The sequence below is a fragment of the Ctenopharyngodon idella genome, chromosome 4 (genome assembly GCF_019924925.1).
Source record: "Ctenopharyngodon idella isolate HZGC_01 chromosome 4, HZGC01, whole genome shotgun sequence".
Lineage (NCBI taxonomy): Eukaryota > Metazoa > Chordata > Actinopteri > Cypriniformes > Xenocyprididae > Ctenopharyngodon > Ctenopharyngodon idella.
The window spans coordinates 1,440,462-1,460,518 of record NC_067223.1 but is presented as its reverse complement, the minus strand read 5'-3'; the positions used below and the strand labels follow the sequence as shown (position 1 = coordinate 1,460,518).

At 36.7% G+C, this 20,057-nt stretch overlaps 1 protein-coding gene across 10 annotated transcripts; it reads left to right on the top strand.

Annotated features, from left to right (window-relative positions):
• The first annotated feature begins 4,040 nt into the window (after nucleotides 1–4,040).
• il15ra (interleukin 15 receptor subunit alpha) lies at nucleotides 4,041–19,059 on the top strand. Of its 10 annotated transcripts, none has more exons than XM_051892378.1 (10): nucleotides 4,041–4,856; nucleotides 10,164–10,349; nucleotides 11,976–11,996; nucleotides 14,495–14,584; nucleotides 14,667–14,885; nucleotides 16,670–16,693; nucleotides 17,183–17,221; nucleotides 18,394–18,429; nucleotides 18,555–18,630; nucleotides 18,724–19,059. In XM_051892378.1, exons 1-10 carry the CDS (start codon nucleotides 4,790–4,792, stop codon nucleotides 18,920–18,922), a joined length of 957 nt encoding a protein of 318 aa, XP_051748338.1. In that variant the 5' UTR covers nucleotides 4,041–4,789; the 3' UTR covers nucleotides 18,923–19,059. The 10 variants fall into 10 exon arrangements, with proteins under 10 accessions (XP_051748338.1, XP_051748337.1, XP_051748340.1 ...); XM_051892377.1 differs by having other exon boundaries at nucleotides 14,492–14,584; XM_051892382.1 differs by lacking the exon at nucleotides 14,667–14,885 and having other exon boundaries at nucleotides 4,046–4,856.
• The last annotated feature ends 998 nt before the right edge of the window (nucleotides 19,060–20,057 follow it).

The following is a 20,057-nucleotide window of genomic DNA, read 5'->3' as shown; positions in this document are numbered from 1 at the left end:
TGCTATTCCAGTCTTCATAAGGAGGAGAGCCATGGTCATGGATTACTATGGCGTAATAATTTCTCTCTTTATTTACACGAATATCACTCAAAAACCATGGCGACAAAAGGTATATGAGTATACTATGAAATACAAAACAGAGTAGGCCTATTTAAGAATAAATGTAATATGCGTAGGGTAGCCTAATTACTGTCTGTTTTGCGGGATTCAGCTTTTTTATTGTGGTAGATTTTCCAAGACGCACCTGACTTAAGTTACCTGTTCCTGGGGCGTCTCCTAATCGACACCCGAGCGTCTCCAGTCGATACTCAATAAATTTCCTGATCTTTCGGAGCGTCTCCAGTCGACACTCAATAGTACTCGGAGCGTCTCCAAATCGACACTCAATAATATATGATCTTTCGGAGCGTCTCCAAATCGACACTCAATAATATCTCGGTCAACGTCTTGATCCTCAAAAACCTAGTGTTCCCTAACCTGACTTGCTGCAGCAATAACCTTTTGTTTTTGTCCTTCAAAGCTTTAATCACAGGAGAGTTCTCATCAATTCCAGAGAATCTCTCTTTGAACAAAGGAATACAGCAGGTTTTATAGGATTTCAGGTACATTTCAAAGTCAGTATGGCATGATCTATTACTCATTATCATCAGTCTCAATATGATTGATTCAGATTTAAGAAAAACATCTCAGTTCTCACCTCTGTCCCGCTTACTGGCGGAGTAAATTTAGATTAGAACAACTGAATCACAAGATCATCAAAAAATATCACCGGGCTTATTAGTTCAGATTACTCAATAGGTTAAAACAATTTTTCAAAGACTATTTTTTATCCTTAGAAGGATGCTGTCTAGCCAGCACAGCAGAATTTTTCCACTTGATACAACACTCAGTCCTAGTGACTACTTCTCTATTTCAAAATTAGCTTATTAGGCCTGTAGAAGAAAAGAAATGTTAGTTCATTATTAATTAGTTCAAAATTTCCATCACATTATCTACCCTGACCAGACTGTCCTCCAGATGCTTGTAATTGAGGTTGATCAGAATCTTGTATCTCACAGTCTGAGAGCCCTTAGGTGCCTTTTTTCTGAGTATTCTTTCATGTGTCTTCTGGAAGCTTGTTTTCACCACTGAATAAAAAATAAGAAAAGGTAATTGCGACTTTTTATCTCACAATTCTGATTTTTTTTCTCAAAATTGTGTTTACAATCTCGAAATATTTTTCACTTTGAAATATTTCTTACTTTTTCTCAGAATTGCGTGATATAAACTTGACGAGTTATAAAGTCAGAATTGTGAGATAGATAAACTCACAATTGCGAATTATAAAGTCAGAATTGTGAGATAGATAAACTCACAATTGCAAGTTATAAACAATGTTGGGGAAAGTTACTTTGAAAAGTAATGCATTACTATATTACCTTACTCCCTTAAAAAGTAACTAATTGCATTACTTAGTTACTTTTTAAGAAAAGTAATGCATTACATTACTTTTGCATTACTTTTTCTCACCTGGGCTGGGCTTGGGTTTTTTTTTTTTTTATAACAAAAAAGTTCTATTTTCGGGCAATTGTAAAGACTCTTTTAACACCAAAATTAAAATAATAAGCCTCAGGCTTATTCACGCATGTACAGTAGAGGGCACAGCTCAAACAAACCTTTCAGCTGTGCTGCCATTCTGGATAACGGAAGACTAGGACGCAGGGGAAAAAAAGTTACTGCACCAATAAAAAAAAAAAAAATCTAAAGTAATTTTTGCTTGTGGTTTACCTGAATCCTCGAAGGTCAGCAGCAAGTACATTAAATGTATTAAAAAATATTTGTTTTATTTAACATTTAATTATTGGAAGTTTGTGCTAGTGAGATTAGTAAATGCATGCTTACATTTAGTCTAGAACTACAATAACCATTATGTTTACCCACAATGCCTCTGCACTTATGATTTTTCTCAATATTGGACAAGAGAGCTGTTGTCACTGATTCAGTCACCACACCATCTACACCAGATCTGCCCACTTGTTCACAATCACCAGAATACTGATCACCTGCACGTCATCATCAAGCCACACTTTATAAGCTCATCATTCCCTCACTTCCATGTCTAGTCTCATCTACGTCAAGACTACACAGACTCACCTGAAACTCCTTACCTGCTAATCAACTCAACCAATGTCAAGAGGTATAAATTCAGCAGACTTACCTCTGTTCATCTGAGAGTTTATCAGCATCCCTCCTCCACACCATCTCCTCACTTCTAGTTCTATCTACTTTTACCACACCGAGGGAGTACTCTGGGTTCGGGCCAAAATTCTGAGCTCGGAGCCCTCTCCCCGGACAGCACGCCAAATACGCATTACTTTACTCTATTTAATTATATGGATATGTGAACTCGTGAATCTCCTGTTCATCCCGTCAGCTTCACTGCCAGCTGCAAACCTGCAACATACCAAGACCTCTGTTACCTTCAGTTAAATTCACCTGCAAGTTTCCAGTGACTGTTTCACTTACCTGCACTGCTGTATCTGCTATACTGTTAATCTGCAATAAACTTAAGTTGTTACCTCGTCTGCGTCTGACAGAATACCAGAACGATACTATGATGCAGCCTGCTGCAGGCACCAGCGGAGATTGCTCGGCTGATCTCTTCACCGGTCTCATCAGTGCAGTCCGTCAGTCACTTCCCACAACACTGTCTCCTTCACCAGCTGCCTCTGCATGTCCCATGGTCCGAACGGCGAGGCGGAGGATTCCAACGGGTTTCTACTGCAGTGTATTTCGGCATGCAGCCTCACCGCTTTACGTCAGGGGATGAATTCAGAAATTCGACATTTAATGGTGATTTATGATAAGCTCACTCTGCATCCTCCGCCTGCCGTAACACCCTGTCGCCCTTCCAGCACCTGAACCGATGCAAGTTGATTCCTATCACCTCACGCCTGCGGAGCGTCAACAGAGGATCCAACTTCGCCTTTGTTTATACTGTGGGGGAGATGACCACCAAATTACCATCTGTCCTGTTCTAGCTCCTCGCCCAGCGGTGAGTACGATACAACTCTTAACCAAAAAAGCTCACTTGACAAGAACCACAGTATACATCTTAACACGTTATGCATCTGTTTCAGCACAAGTTCTCATTGACTCCGGCTTAGCAGGGAACTTCATCTCTCACTGCCTCCTTCAAGAACTCCATGTCCAAAGGAAGCGCTGTAACCAAGCTTTAAAGATCCAAACCATCCTAGGAAAACTGCTGGGCTGAGGTCACATCAATTATTTCTCCCCCACACTGACGCTCCGCATCGGCTGTCTCCAGAGCTCCACCATAATGACTATTGTGTTCTTGGTCACTGGAGGCACATAAATTGTTGCCCAGCTGTTCTATAAGGCGGTGACTTTGCAGGATATTGAAATCATATGAAGGATACATCTATGCTGTCTTCAAAAATTGATCAGATGAAGGTATTTCAGTAGGCAGAATGTGACATGATCATTGGATTCAGACATGCTTTTTTGCCTTCCTACCTCCATGCTGCTGTGGAGTCAACATTTTTCAGCTTTCGCACACAGCCCTTATATGGTGTGTGCCTTTCCAAATCATGTCATCAATCAACTGAATTTGCCACAGATGGACTCCATGTTAAACTATATAAACATCCGGTGCATCCAAGCTAAATTTTAAGTGTCTTAGCAAAGAGTCTGAATATTTTTTCTTTTTAATTAGGCCTATTTTTTTATATAGGCTAGTTATAACAAATCTGTTTTTCTGCTGTCATTATGGAGTATAGATTGTGAGAATTTTTTAAAAGCATTTTAGCATATTGATGTAACAAAAAATGAAGGGGTCAATACTTTCTAAAAGTACTGTATAGTAAGTGTGTATAATGGCATATGTGTACATTATGAAAATAACTGCTGCAATGCTGCAAAACAAATAACTTTGCTAATGGTAACTTATTTCTAGCAAGGCTACACAGGACAGCATTTAGTTACTAAGGAAGGAAACACAGAGCTCCCCCGTAGCTTTAACTCATTGACCTGCCTGTAAATTGTGAGGGAGAGAGGCCGACTACTCAACAAGCATGAGAATAAATTGCAATTTATTAGAGCTGTGTATTTCCTCCGATTGGTCTGAATAACTTCGCTGCTGCCTGCTCCGTCTTGTCTGTCGGTACAGTGTTCTCTTTGCTCCACGATGTTTTTTGTTTTTTTTGTTTTGTTTTTCTTCCTGAAAATGTACGCGTGGCGTTGGACTCTCTGATTCTTTAGTGGAGTAATGTAGGAATATAGACGAAGTTATAGGGTGCAATTTCGGACAATTCTCTACACACGTTGGGGTTTGGCCCTGTTTTTCGCTTGTATTTACATAGTGAATTGTGATTGGTCCTTTCTCTAATTTCTATTTCACAATCTAGCCTTACATTTAACCTATAGAGAGTGCACCTCTTGACAGTTGCATGATCTTGGCAGCATTGTGTAGGCTTTAGTTTACAGTACACATAATATAAGAGTAGGCTACAGAGAACATATAGGCTACTACTGTTGTTCAAGTTCATGTATATTGAAGCGTAAGCGTAAGTGTAAGCACGGCTATTTCCTCCAGGAACTGCAAACATAGATTTTTAGCGCAGTTCGCACGGACGCGCCCACAAAGTGAAAGTGAAAGATCTTGTAGGCAGAAAGTGACGTTTCCACTCAACGCAAATGTCGCACCTCTCTGCCTGGCGGTGTGATTTCATACACATTCGTAAGGATTTACCCGTCGGCGTTTCATCTGAATTCTCCGGGACAAGTGGACATGCATGTGCTGGTTATATTGATTTTCATGACGGCCGCTGATCAGCATAATTTTGCCAGAGCAAGCGGTAAGTTTTGAGAAACATCACGGGAAAACACACGTTTATATGTTTAGCAAACCTGAACAATGTTGCATATTGCACATATTATGTTGAGGTTTAGCGTTACTTCGTAACTGTGAACTAGCTACTACTACTAGGCTACTAAAATGATTTGCTTGGCTATAAAAAACGTTTTTCATGAATTGCTCGTGCATCACATGGCCTTCAAGTAAAAAAAACAAAAAAAAAAAAAACGAAACCATGTCTTGGAAAAAGAAACTAGAGAAGAAACTTTAACTGGAATATGAAATATTGAAAACTCATTAATGTGACAGTCTCCTAGATAGCCTAATTGAAAAAATAATTATATTATTTGTGTCTTGCTTGTTTATTTATTATTAAATACTGTCATTTTTCTATACTGAGAAAAACTGACAGGGCAAATGCTTGATTAAAAGACTGCTGAATTTGATCCAAATCAATCAGCAATGGTTTTCAGTAGGCTGTGACCATTCATGTGCTATGATTTGTAGTCTTAACTCATTATAGTGGAAAAAAAAAAAAAAAAGAGTTTTAATTAGGCTAATTGATCTAAAAACGTGGTACAGTTTTGCTACTGTGGGTCTCCAAGGGTTAAAGGAGAGTAGCCTACAACAGGTATGCCTGATACAGTATACAGTATTTTTAAACATAAGTTTTTTTTTTTCTGTTTTCAAATAAAGTTATACATTTGAATAATGGCAATCCAATTAATCGACTTTCTGATGTAAGCTACTATAGGGTTCTTGAGCTGGTTATTCAGAAATTGGAAGTTTATATTGTTGCATTACAATATTTATTAGAATTAAGCTAAGCAAATAGTTTCCCCAAAAACGTCAGTTGTGTCATTATATACTCTCCCACATATTCTTTTAAACCTGCATGCTAATATTGTTTATGTTGAACACAAAATTACAATTTTGAAGAGACCTTTTTAATAGAACATCAGTTCATAGTGACCATGTCTGTCAAGCTCTAAAAACAACCATACATGTAGCACATACACTCTCTGGCCACTTTATTAGTAATAGCCTGTGCTATAGCAGCAGAAGATCACAGTGGGTGTCAGCTAATAACAGGAAACTGATGCTACAGAAAAAAGTTGTCATGTGTTCTATTCATGTTCAAGAGTTAAAATATCGTCAGAGCAGCCTTTTTTTGGATTTAGAGGTGTTATAAGAAATACGGATGTGGTGTGTGTGTGTGTGGCAATTTTTTTTTTTTATCTTTCACAGGAAGTTGAATGACGTCTCTTCACTGTCAGAAAAAAGGTACGGCACTGTCAATGGGGCAGTACCCTAAGGTACAAAAGTGAAAAGGTACATCTTTGTACCTTACTTACCCCTAAATGGTGCATATTAGTACCTTAAAAGTGCATATTTGTTCCTTAAAGGTACATATTAGTACTGTAAAAGTGCATATTTGTACCTTAAAGGTACATATTAGTACTGTGAAAGTGCATATTAGTACCTTAAAGGTACATATTAGTACTGTGAAATTGCATATTAGTACCTTAAAGGTACATATTAGTACTGTAAAAGTGCATATTTGTACCTTAAAGGTACATATTAGTACTGTAAAAGTACATATTAGTACCTTTTTACCATAGGGTACTGCCCCAGTGACAAGCACCGTACCTTTTTTCTGACAGTGTTTCTTCAGTTCACATTTAAAACAGGGTTAAATAATCCATGCAATTTTTTTTATTTTTTATTAATTATTTATTATTTAAACATACTGCAAAGAGATAATAAGACAGTTTTATTGTATCAGAAATGCAAAATAAGTAAGTGCAATAGTGATGACGGACACCAATAATGGAAATAAACATGGATGTGAAAAGCAATGTCATCTCCTGTAAGCTGAGAATCATTATTATGATCATCAACCTTTTTTTGGGTTTTCAATTGCTGATTCTTATGACAGAAAATTATATCATCATTTAATCACCACAATGTTGCTCTAAACTTCCTTTTTTCCCTTGTGAAACACAAAAAGTAGAACTTTCAAATCTTCACACTTTTCCATACAACGACACTAGGCTACTTAAAAAAGCAAAATTCTTTAACTATGCCAACAATGAAAGCAAGAAAATTGGCTTCAAAGTTTTTTTTTTGTTTTTTTATTGAATTTTCATATACATTTTTACACTTTGATTTCTCTGAACCTGAGCATAGTTAAAACAAATAGTATGATCTATCACAAAACAGATCATTTGATCTTAGAGTGTGCGTACGCTTAAATCCACGCCAACGCGCATATTTATAAAAACGGTCTTTGATGTGGAAAAGTGCTTAGAGGCCCATCAGGGTCTGAGCAGACGTATGCACTTTTTCCTTGCCAGATTACTGCAGGTTTTTAGAAATCTAAGCTATTCTTGCAGCTCGCCATTCTAAATGAAAGGATTTGGACGATGACTGGTGATAAATGAATTAAGTGTCGTTTACAACGCGGAGAACTGAAACCATTCAGCTGCGCGCAAGTTCAAGTTTATTTGCGATTTATATTGTAGATTTCACATCTGAAGGAGAGGCGTACACTCGTTTTCTGTGTGTATATTTATTCTATGAATCACACGTACGCACATCTTAGAAATGATCGTAAGATAAAATTTAGGATGGTATCTGCACAACATTTTATAAATGAGGCCCCTGGTCTGGATCATAACCAAACATACATTAACACACAAGTTAAAATGTGTGATTTGTAGTGAGGAAGAACCTAAATTTTACTCTTGTTATAGTGGAATATATGGTGTTTTTGGTCTTTTGTAACTTTTTAGATGTAGTTAACATGTCATTCTTTTGTGTTCCATTGAAAAAAATAAACTACTTGCGAGACTGAAAAAGTCAATAAATAAAGTCAGTATTTATACACTCTAGATGTAACATCATGTATTTGTGTCATACACTATGTAAAGCATGATGTACACACTCACCATCACCTTTATTAGGTAAACTTACTAGTACCAGGTTGGACCCCCTTTTGCCTTCAGAACTCCCTTAATTCTTCGTGGCATAGATTCAACAAAGTTCTGGAAACATTTCTCAGAGATTTTGGTCGTTACTGACATGAGAGCATCACTCAGTTGCTGCAGATTTGTCAGCTGTACGTCCATGATGCAAATCTCCCATTCCACCACACCCACAAGGTGCTCTTTTGAATTGAGATCTGGTGACTGTGGAGGCCATTTGAGGATAGTGAACTTATTGTCATGATCAAGAAACCAGTTTGAGATGATTTAAACTTTGTGACATGGTGCATCATCCTGCTGGAAGTAGCCATCAGAAGATGGATACACTGTGGTTATAAAGGGATAGATGGACATAGTCAGCAACAATACTCAGGTTGGCTGTGGTGTTTAAACGATGCTCAATTGGTACTAAGGGGCCAAAAATGTGCCAAGAAAATATCCCCCACAACATTACACCACCAGCCTGAACCGGTGATACAAGGCAGGATGGATCCATGCTTTCATGTTGTTTACACCAAATTCTGACCCTACCATTTGAATGTCACAGCAGAAATCAAGACTCATCAGACCAGGAAAGGTTTTTCCAATTTTCTGTTGTCCAATTTTGGTAAGCCTGTGCGAATTGTAGCCTCAGTTTCCTGTTCTTAGCTGACAGGACTGGCACATGGTGTGGTCTTCTCCTGCTGTAGTCCATCTGCTTCAAGGTTTGATGTGTTGTGCATTCAGAGAAGCTCTTTTGCAGACCTCTGTCGTAATGAGTGGTTATTTGAGTTACTGTTGTATTTTTCTATCAGTTTGAACCAGTCTGACCATTCTCCACTGAACTCTGGCATCAACAAGGCATTTTCGCCTACAGAACTGCTGCTCACTGGATATTTTCCCTTTTCCAGACCATTCTCTGTAAACCCTAGAGATGGTTGTGTGTGAAAATCCCAGTAGAACAGCAGTTTCTGAAATACTCAGACCACCACATTCAAAGTCACTTAAACAGTTGAACAGTGGCTAGTGAGTGTATTTCTAGGAGTGGTTCAAGATGACTCTAACAGAGGTATTGCGAAAGCACCATTGCACAAAATGTCCTCCACATATTTCCATTTGAATATTAGTTATGTTGTCAAAATAGACTTGTTTCCAATTCAGTGACATAAGTCACTAAACACTGGTGAGATAAGCACTATTTTGAGGTGATTCATGTTCCAGAGCTGTTTTTATCATATGTAAGTGGATGATAAATGATTACTATCGTGTGTATCAATGTTTCCTCATTCCATTAGAGGGAGAATACCATACCCCTCAAAACTGTAACTTTATTCTCTCATTTTTTAACAGCTATGTGCACTGTCTTGTCCAAAAATGTACTGATTTTTTTGCACCACAAATGTAGTCAAGGGTTTTTGTATCACAGTTAATTAAATTTATCATGACTTTCCACACTTCCTCTGATTCATAGGCTGTTTTCACAATTCATGTTGGTTTCATTTGGTTTTAAAAGACTTTTTATACCATTTTCAAGTTTTGTTTTGTTTTTTTCAATTTAATAACAACAAATATGTCATGTGTAACCATCGAGTAAAAAGTACTAACATTTTTCCATGTGACCAAGAAGAGATAAGATGCTAATAATGTGTCAACTGGCCCAATTTTTATTAATTTTTTTCAAATGTACTCAGGTTTGTTTCTGTGGTGTGCATCAGAAAGAAAAAAAAAAACACTTTCACACCAACCAAAGCAAACTCTGACAACAAACTAACTGCCCCAAAAGGTTTCTTACAGTGCAACGTTGCAATGTTGCGTTGATTTTTGCTACATGGCTTTAAGACTTCAATGTAAATGATTTTTCCATTTGTGAGTACCAGAACATTCCTAAAGGGTGTGATAATGCTACCTGGTCCAGTGCATTACATTGTGACAGGGTCACCAAACAATCAGTGATGAAATCTGTACACAATGTACAGTAAATGTATTCACCCTTTCATTTTTATGAAAGAAAGTCATGTTTTGAATACACTTTCCACTGGGTCAAAGTCCAGTTTCCATCTTTCTTTCCATTTTTCCATTTTTCATTCTTTTCCATTTTTGTAGCACTAAAACATGGAGGATTATATTAACTTCTTTTAGATGTAAAAACTGAAAGAGGAAAAAAAGAAAGAAATTGCCATTAAGTCACTGTTATTTTTAGTTAACAGGATTGTACATCTAGATTTGTGCATATTACAGAGAAGAAATGTATTATATCAATGCAAATATGATGCATTAGATTTTATCTATTTCTTTGTTTGCATATTTGATATTTTTGTGATATTATTCTCACTTTGTCTCAGGTTCCTGTGGACCCCCTAACATACCCTACACAGTTCCTGTTACTGAGACATATCCCATTAATGAGACAATTCGCATTCAGTGTGTAGAGGGCTACGTGAGGAAAGCAGGAACATCCAGCATGATCCGCTGCACAGAAAATGATGGCAACCCATACTGGCAATATGTCCTTAATTTCGAGTGCATACGTAAGAGTCTTGCTTGTTGAAGAGAGATGTCCGGGGCTCATGACATGTCTGCTCCCTTTTTTTACTTTTCTAAATCATGGCCACTATATAACTAAAATGAGGGAACATATTAATAAGTCATGGGACAGAATTCTTAATTTGTGGCCAAGACTTCTTTTTGAAATTAAGTGAATAACTGGATTTTTTTTTTTTTTCATTAAACTGTCTTTCTTAAATTTTCACCTCAAAATTTTTGGGTAGGCTGTACCTCCCTTGCCTTCCCTGATAAGTCGCCACTGGCAGTAAAAAACAACAACAAAAAAAAAAAAAAACCTAGAACAAAACCTTGAAGGATTAGTTCACCCCAAAATAAAAAAAAAAAAAAAAGGTCATTCATTCCTCAACTTGTCGTTCCAAAACCATAAGACATTTGTTCATCTTCGAAACACAAACGAAGATATTTTAAATGAAATCTGAGAGATTTCTGTCCCTCCATTGACAGTCACGTAACTACCACTTTTTCACTTCAAAAAGTTCATAAAGTGATTCAATTATAATTTTTCAATTATAATAATTTATAGCGTTTTCTCACAGCAGCTGGAATAACTAAACTTATCATTTTGATGGCGGATTGTAATCCAGAAAGGTCCAAATGACAGTCATCAGTGACAACTGGAGACTCACCCGTAGTCAAAAGCAAAAGACTTCAGACTGTGTAGTGGCTACAGAAATTGAAATCTACAGGTAACGTTAATACACGCTAAATACACATAGTCACGCAATGCTGATGTTCTTAACATTAACAATTTGAGAACAAAGCATAACAATAATAAGAATTTGCACGGTTTGACATGATCCGAGCTAAGCGATCATTAGATTTAATGACCATTGGCAGCGCTAGTTATTGTAATGCTTTTTTTCTCAGTCAGAACAAAAGTGACAGACATGTTACTTGTTCAGATGACATTTGAAAACATGAAAAATCTTACTTTGGTCATACTTCAACACTACAATCTGTAATTCCAAAGTACAGTATCCACACCGATGTGGTGACTGACAGCAAACATTAGATTTATCCGCGTTGCCGGAGCCGTACCGATGCACAACCCACGTAAACATGATAATTCCGCAAATAACTGCAATTGCAGGTTTCAAACACAGATGGCAACAAAGAAACTTACGGACTGCAGCTTTAAAATATCTTCATTTGTGTTTTGAAGATGAAAGGAAGACTTAAGGGTTTGGAACGACATGAGGCCAAGTAAATTATGGCAGAATTTTCATTTTTGGGTGAACTAACCCTGTAAGGCTAACTCACACTGTACCAACCAACGCCAACAGTCACTAGATTACAGTATGTCACTTCTCAAGACATTCTAAGACCCGACAAATATTAATTCAACATGTTTGATCAGGTGAAAACAAGCGCCATGTCCGTTGTCGTTGGTCGCCATCTGTAGGTGCAGTGTGAATTGGCCTTTAAAAACCATTTAAAACAAACAACAATAACAACATGCTAAAAAAAACACTCAGAACACCCTAGCAATTTTCTTCTGATGATTCTAAAATGTTGAAGTTGGCCTAGTTTTACATCCTAACAGATATCATGTGGTCAATGTAGTGATTTTTATTATTTTTTCTTTGCAGCTGATCCCAAAAAGCCACAAAGTAAGTACCATATTTCCTAATTCCTCCCTGTCTTTCTGCGTCTGTTGTTGAAGTGAAAAGTGAAGTGTATAAATTATGCACTATGGTTCCAAATGGATTAGCATACATAAAACAAATCCAGACCCAATATTGCCAATGGTTGAGCCAGTTACTGTGTCGGAATACTCAATCAGTCAATGTTTTGATAGCGATTACCGTGTGTTTACACTTTTCAGGGGAATTAACCAACTAATTAGGTGCTATAGCCCCTATTGTAATCGTTAGTTTTATTATTATTATTATGTTTCCCCACTGGGAGTCTATGGCAGCCCTATGAATGGAACATGAGAAAATGGTCAAATTTGGCACAATTGTAGAGATGCTCATGAAAAGTCATTGAACCAAATTTGGAGTCTCTATGACCAACTCTATAGCGCCACCACCAGTTCAAAAATTCACTATTCTAAAGGTTGTAACATTTGAATCATTTGCTCTATAAAAATCTAATTGAGTACATCTGATTCCTCTCTTCATACTGATGCCAATCAACATCTTACATTAAGACTCTGCCCATTACTCTAGCCGCCATTTTGAAAAGTACAGTATTCCATTTTTTCGCTACTCCTCCTTCAAATTTTCTCCAATTTTGTCCAAACTTTGGTCACATGATCTTTGGACCAAGCCGCACAGAAATAACTGAACAGATTTTTTTTATTAATCTTTGTCAAAAGTTATGATGTCACAAACTTAACGAGGTCAACCCAAAATTGGTTCAGAGGCTGTATCTCGGCCAAACTTTGAGCAATCAAAACAAAAATTGGTACGCTTCATCTTAACCATGATCTGAGGGTCCATATCAAATTTGGGAATAGTGCCACCTACAGTTCATGAGATCTGGAAAATGGCTATTTTGGCCAATAACTTTTGAACAATTTGTCAGAAAATCATCATAGTGTCTATGGATTCGTTGGGTCATGCCGAATCCAACGATATCGAATTTGTTAACATCGGATGAAACACGTGTCCGCCATTTTGAGTTTTGTCATAAACTGCAATATCTTTTAAACAATTTGACATATCTTCACCAAAATTGGTACGTATCAGCACCAGAAGGTCCTGAAGGTACCTGAGAAGTTTGATCACAGCGCCACCTAGTGTTCCACAGACATAACGATTTTTGCAAAAATTCTTATAACTTTTAATAACATTATCCAAAATTTGTATGTTTTATGTCATTTTTTTCCCTGGCTTATGCCTATTCCGACGATGTGTCATTTGTCATTTTCCTTAAATGTACCTGTCCGCCATATTGAAGTAAATGAAAAACAGTTTTTTCGCTAAACCACTGTTCAGCAGACTGATGAACATGCATGGCTGATTAGCTCAATGTGTTACACCACGGATCCCGAATGCTTTGCGTCGTGGGTTCGAAACTCAGTGTGACACATGCCCAGACCGCATGAGGTACTGTGGCAAGGAAAAGATGCAGAACTTGCGTCTGTTCTAGGCATTGTGCCTAAAACTGGTCTAATCTGAAGCTATCACATGCAATTCATTTATGTACAAATTCGTAGTTCTTCTTCTTCCCCCCGAGTGGTAGTCAATGAACCAATAGTAGGAAAATTATCAAATTTGGCACACTTGTAGTGATGGTAATTAAAAGTAATTTGACCAACTTTGGAGTATCTAGGACCAACTCTATAGCGCCACCACCAGTTCGACAATTCACTTTTGTAAAGGTTATAACTTTTGAACCCTTTGTTCCAGAAAAATGAATCTTAGTAGAACTGATTCCTCTCTTTATACTGATCACATTCAACATCTTACATTAAGACCCCACCCAGTACAGTAGTGGCCATTTTGAAAAGTACAGTATTCCATTTTTTCGCTACTCCTCCTACAAATTTTGTCCAAAATCGGCTCAGGTGATCTTTGGACTGAGCCACACATAAATGACTGAACAGATTTTCTTTATTAATCCTTGTTCCAAAGTTATAATGCTGCAAACTGTGCTGTACTGTTTGCTGTGCTGCTCTGCTTGGTGTGCTGCTCTGCTTGGTGTGCTGCTCTGCTTGCAGTGTTGCTCTGCTTGCAATGCTGCTCTGTTTGCTGTGCTGTTCTGCTTGCAGTGCTGCTCTGAATGCTGTGCTGTTCTGTTTGCAGTGTTGCTCTGCTTGCAATGCTGTTCTGTTTGCAGTGTTGCTCTGCTTGCAATGCTGCTCTGTTTGCTGTGCTGTTCTGCTTGCAGTGCTGCTCTGCTTGCTGTGCTGTGCTACTCTGCTTGATGTTCTGCTCTGCTTGCTGTGTTGCTCTGCTTGCTGTGTTGCTCTGCTTGCGGTGCCTTCGGTGCTTGGCCCCGCATTGCTGCTTGCAGCTATATTAGTTTACTTATAGTTGTCTCTGAATATAAAGAGTATTTTAACAACAACAAAAATTGCACACATTACTTTTAAACCCTATGGCTTTACCAAGATTGGCTAAAGACTAAAGTGTCCTGTACTATTTTTTTGCTTCAGCAGAGCCCCTTACGACTCATTTCACATCCACCACCACAGAAAGAACAGAAATAAAGAGTTCCACAGTTCTTGGCACAAGCATGCCAACCACAGGTATATATGTTATATTATGCTTTTATGTGTTGATGTTGTTTGGGTAGGCACACATTTACGTTAATTACATGACACACTCCAGCAACAGGGCATATAACTTTGACAACAACAAATGAAGTTGTCACAACCAAAACAAGAAGAACTACCAGCCAGCCAACTTTGAAGAGCACAACAAAAGAGGCAGAGTCTATTACAACAACCAGCGAAATTACTTCTTCAACATCCAGCAGCTTCACAAGCAGAGATTATATGACAGCCACATCGTCACATTCCTCGTCAAGCTCTTTCACTACAATAACAGGTGAAGCCGTTCACTGTGATGGGTTAAAATGCATGGGGCTATGCAAGGAATAGTTTACTCAAAAAATATTAACATTCTGTCATTATTTACTCATCCTTGTGTTGTTCCAAATCAGTATGACTTTCTTTCTTCCATGGAACCTAAAAGGAGAATGTTTACACGGCTCTTTTTCATAAAGTAAATAATGACCAAGATATGTTAAGCTATTTATTAGCTAATGTACATATTCAAACTTCCTAGAGCAAGATAGCACAAGTTTGTTAAAGTCATAGAGGTTTGGGAAAACATAAATGATGACAGAATTTTCATATTAATCTTAATTTCATAAAGCTATGTATATGTAAATGTACTAACACTTATACAGTATAATTCACTAAACAGTCGCACCCCTTTTGCACATGGTACATGAGCGTGATACTTAACATTTACTACTACTATTATTCACTAACCATCCGCAATCCAATTTAGCTGAAATTGTACTGCATCTTCAATATTTAAATAAAGCCATTGACTTTCCTTTTTGAGCAAACAAGCCTAAACGATATATAAAAAAGACGTTTGAGTGCAAACTCTCTAAATTTGAGAGTAAGGCTATTTTGAACAAGAATATCATTGTTTTAGTTAAAAGAGACTGAAATAATTCTGTTTTATGTATGTTCGCATCAATTGCCTGGTGCAAATTGGCATCAGAGCTAATTTTTTGTGTGTTTGCACTGTTGCTATGTAATTCCTTTGGTGAATTGGGCACCATTTAGCACATGCAAAAGAAAAAAAAAAACTTTCAGTGGCCGCAATTCATTCTTAGTAAATCTGCTTTTCAATATTCCTAACAATTAACGTATAAAAGTTCAAATAGATCCTTTTTAGCTCACTATATGCCAATTTTCTATGTAGTTAAAATCTAAATATGTTTTTCAAAATCAAAATAGTTTTCATCTTATTTAGTGTTTCGAGTTTGGTATATAAAGACCTTAGTGTTGAACTTGAATTTGAAGCAAAACAGGATGCAAACCAGACTTGACCATGTCTTACTTCCTGTTATGCACAAAAAATGTACTTCCATATTACAAAACCGCAATGTATATAAGTAACCACACACAACTAAAACGAAAAGCTAGGCCTCGTAGACAGTGCTGTGACAAGGCCCGGCGTCAAGGGGGGGTGATGATCTCAATCCCCCCCAACATGTGAACGCGATTTCATGTGTCCTAAGCCATGTCCCAGCGCCAGGACTGGCACCGACACATAGGATGGTTGCACTTCGGGCAACCTGAGTTCGAGTCCCATCTCGTAGTCTTTCCCGACCCCATGTCCTCTCTTTCCCACTTCACTTCCTGTCCTCTTTTTAGCTATACTATCTAAATAAAGGCAAAAATGCCAAAAAATAAAATAAAAAACAAACAAACAAACTGCAGATCCTGGTAAGTAATGGAATAGGTCACCCAAAATTCACTCACCCTCATGTTTTTCAAAACTCATTTGACTTTCGAGGGAATGCAATAATATGAGTTATTAACAGCAGAACATCCAAGTTGCTCTTGTCCATACAATGAAAGTAGATGGTGATCACGGCTGTCGAGCAGCAACTATAATTAAAAACCAAATTTTAGTCTGTTCCTCACATAAAGCTAGTATGATTTCAGAAGACTTGGAAGAAGAATCTTATTGATTGCTTTTATGATGCGATTTTGTCAGCCATGATGATCATCTACTGTTATAGTGTACATTTCTAAATTTTTTTGTAAATTGCTAAATTTCTCCTTTCTCCTAAATTTCTCACACAGAAGTTAATGGATCTTCACATGATGGTGAGTACTTACTTTGGAGTGAACTATACCTTTAAAAGGGATCATATCGTAGGCCATCATTTTTTGTAATTCAGGCCATCATTTTTTTTTATAATTTAAATTAAGTCCACATGTATTGTTGTAAAGTATAATGCCAAAACATACATTCTTCATGACATTTTTCCCCTTTTTTTATTTCATTCTGACCTTTACAACAAATGGCTCAGGTTTTTTGTTTGTTTGTTTTGTTTTGTTTTTTGCATCTACATCTTTATAAACTCCATCTCAAAACATTCCTCATGATATGATCTCTTGAATGTTAACAAATGAACAAGACTAACGCTTATGAAGAAGTCTTTGACATGGTCGATTACAATTTACCACAACATATTGACTTACAATATTTCTAACAAACATTCTTTTATAATAATAATAATAATAATAATAATAATGCTAAACTTCTCTCACCCTCATATTACTACACTTATTCTGTCAAATCTTTTTTATTAGGAGTCAATGTATGTGTAAAGACTTCAAATGTTTCTGAAGGTAATTTCTTTGGTTATAGTTATCCATAAAGTCAATATTATATTATATTATACACTTTAGAATAATAGTAAAATCATTATGTTAAACAAATCAAAACCATTATATTTGGGATTCTTCAAAGTAGCCTAGGTTACAGCTCTAGATATTATCTCAACCAGTTCCATGAGGTGGATTCTGGGATGCTTTTTATTACAACGGTATGTCCAAAATCGCATACTCTTTTGAGTAGGTACTTATTTTGAATAAGTAATTACTTCATGAGCACTAAAAAAGTATGTTCTATATGTGTGTAGTATAAATGTAAATGTGACTTACCAGCGTTAGTTAGTGTAGAGAGTAAGTGTCTATCGTATGCACACTTCACTTTGTACTTTTTGCCTAATCTTTTATAAGTACTGTGAATTCGTACATTCTGTTTTTCACCTACTATGTAGTAGGGAAGTATACAATCTGACCCTGTAGAAAGTTCCTTTCCCTCACTATCACCAATAACATTTTAATGTAAAACATGATAATGTAATTTAAAACATGTATGTTTAAGTAAATTCTGTGTAACTTTTTTTTTTTCCTGCTTGTATGCTTCTCTATAGTTTTCATACAATTTTAAGGGGCTGTCAAGCTCTCAAAAGGAACCATAGAAGCACCATTAAAGTAGTCCATACTCATGTACTATATTGTAAATCTCCCAAAGCCATTTGAACAGATAGAAATTTGTTGTTATTCATTGGAAACCTTCCCTCTGCTATAGCTATTTAATATAATTTACATATGTGCATATTAAAACATAGAAGATGAAGACACATTTGATATAATTTGTTCTTGCATGTAATGCATCACTTAAAAACATGAGTAAGTGCACATGAGATTTAAGATATGATGGAGGGAAGATGTTAAGTGAAAAAAAAACATCTTTATGTCTGTTCCTCAATGGCTTCAGAAGACTTGGAATATAGCATAGACATCGTAGGAGCTATATTTTTATGGTGTGTTTTTCCTTTTGGAGCTCTACACTTTTTGACCATGCTCTGTTTATGCTTTTTCCATAAAAAGAATACATTAATCATAATTTTAAGTAAAAGAAAGTAATTTGGGTTTGGAACAACACAAGCGTGAGGAACTGATGACATAAATTTTATTTTTGAACAAACTAACCCATTATTTCTTTCATTTAGAAAATAAAGTGGAAGCCACCTCTAGTAATTACACATGTGAGTTCTATTTATTGCAGTTCATATCCTGAAACAAATAATGTTTATTATTTCTGAACTTTGTGCTCATAATTCTATTTTTTGAAACTTCTTTCTTTCTCTTTCTTTCTTTCATCAACATTTAGCTACAGTAAGTTCTGTTACAAGCATAATTATCATCTGCCTGGCGGCAACAGTATTCTTTCTCTGGTGGAGGTGGAGGTATGTTTTATAAAATCTATTGTGGAATGAAGTTTTGAATTTGTAGGCTTTTTGCAGCTTCTTAATTATTTGTTTTCACCCTCCAACCCACAGACATCGAGAAAGAAGTGATAGAAACGGGATCCAACTATATCATAACGTCTGTACATCTGAACACTGTTCAGCTGACCCAAACAAAGCAGCCAACAATCCCACATCAGTCTCTGTCAATGACACAAATCAACCACAAACAGGCTCCACAAATGGTGTCGACACAAGTGACAAGCTCCTCCCACAAACAGACTCCTGTTAAAGACTTCGCCCTTAGCACTGCATAAAATACCATCTCAGCTGTACATATCTGATAAACCTCCATCTATTGTACTTTACCTCATTCTAATCCTTTAATGTTATCATAAAATGAATAAAGTTTTTATAGTTTTTACATAATGGTCTTTATGTGTATATTGATCAATGACAAAACACATCATACCATCACAGAGATTATGTGCAATATGTATTTTTTTTATATATTTTTTGCTCATTTTTAATATGTCTCTAAAATATGTCACCGTCGGCCGTTTTATGACTGCGGTTACTCCCACTGAGTGGCAAAAAGACTGAGTGCATTGGTTTTCAGCGTGAATGCCACGAAAAACACAAAATACATCCAAATCGGGAAAGAGCTTTGCGGTTGACTGTACAAATAGATTTGGCACAAAATCTGAGGTATATTTTTACAGACTACCTAAAGCTACAGAAAAAAAGAAGCAAATGGATTGCTGCAATTCACAGAAACAAATGGACTCCAGGCAGAGAAACGTGGATTTGCGGTTATCATTTTGTGTCAAAATGTTGGATTATGAGGTAAAATCATACCCTATATATTGTATTGCTATAAATTGTGTTGACAACTCATCTATTAAATATTTACCATATTATTTTCTGCATAATTGGGTGTTTTTAAATAAACACTGACAAAAACTATACAAGTTTTAGGGCTGGGTGATATGACGATATATATAACATTGATATAAGTGATCACTCTGATTTAGACCTACCTATATTGTAGTTATATAAAGCATTCACAGGCAGATTTGCTTTATGTATTTCCCCAGCGTCGAAATCAGGCACATATAAATGTCAGAAAACACGATTTCTGGCTGCATGTCAATATCCATGGATAATGAAGTTTTTTTGACATGTTATAAGGAACACTTTCAAGCCCAACCTTTAGTGTAATTGTTTTACTCGCGTTTTTGCAGTTTCCCCTGTTAAATCCAGGCATGCAGCAGGTTCTTTTGCCACTTAGTCCAGCTGAGGGAGCGTGTTCCAGCAGGAAAGTGACGTCAGTGCATACCCTCTATAGCTTCAGTCACTCTTTGGCTGATTCCAAAATCTTAAAAATGCTGCCTTAGGAGGATGCATTGGAAGGTAGAAAAGCATCA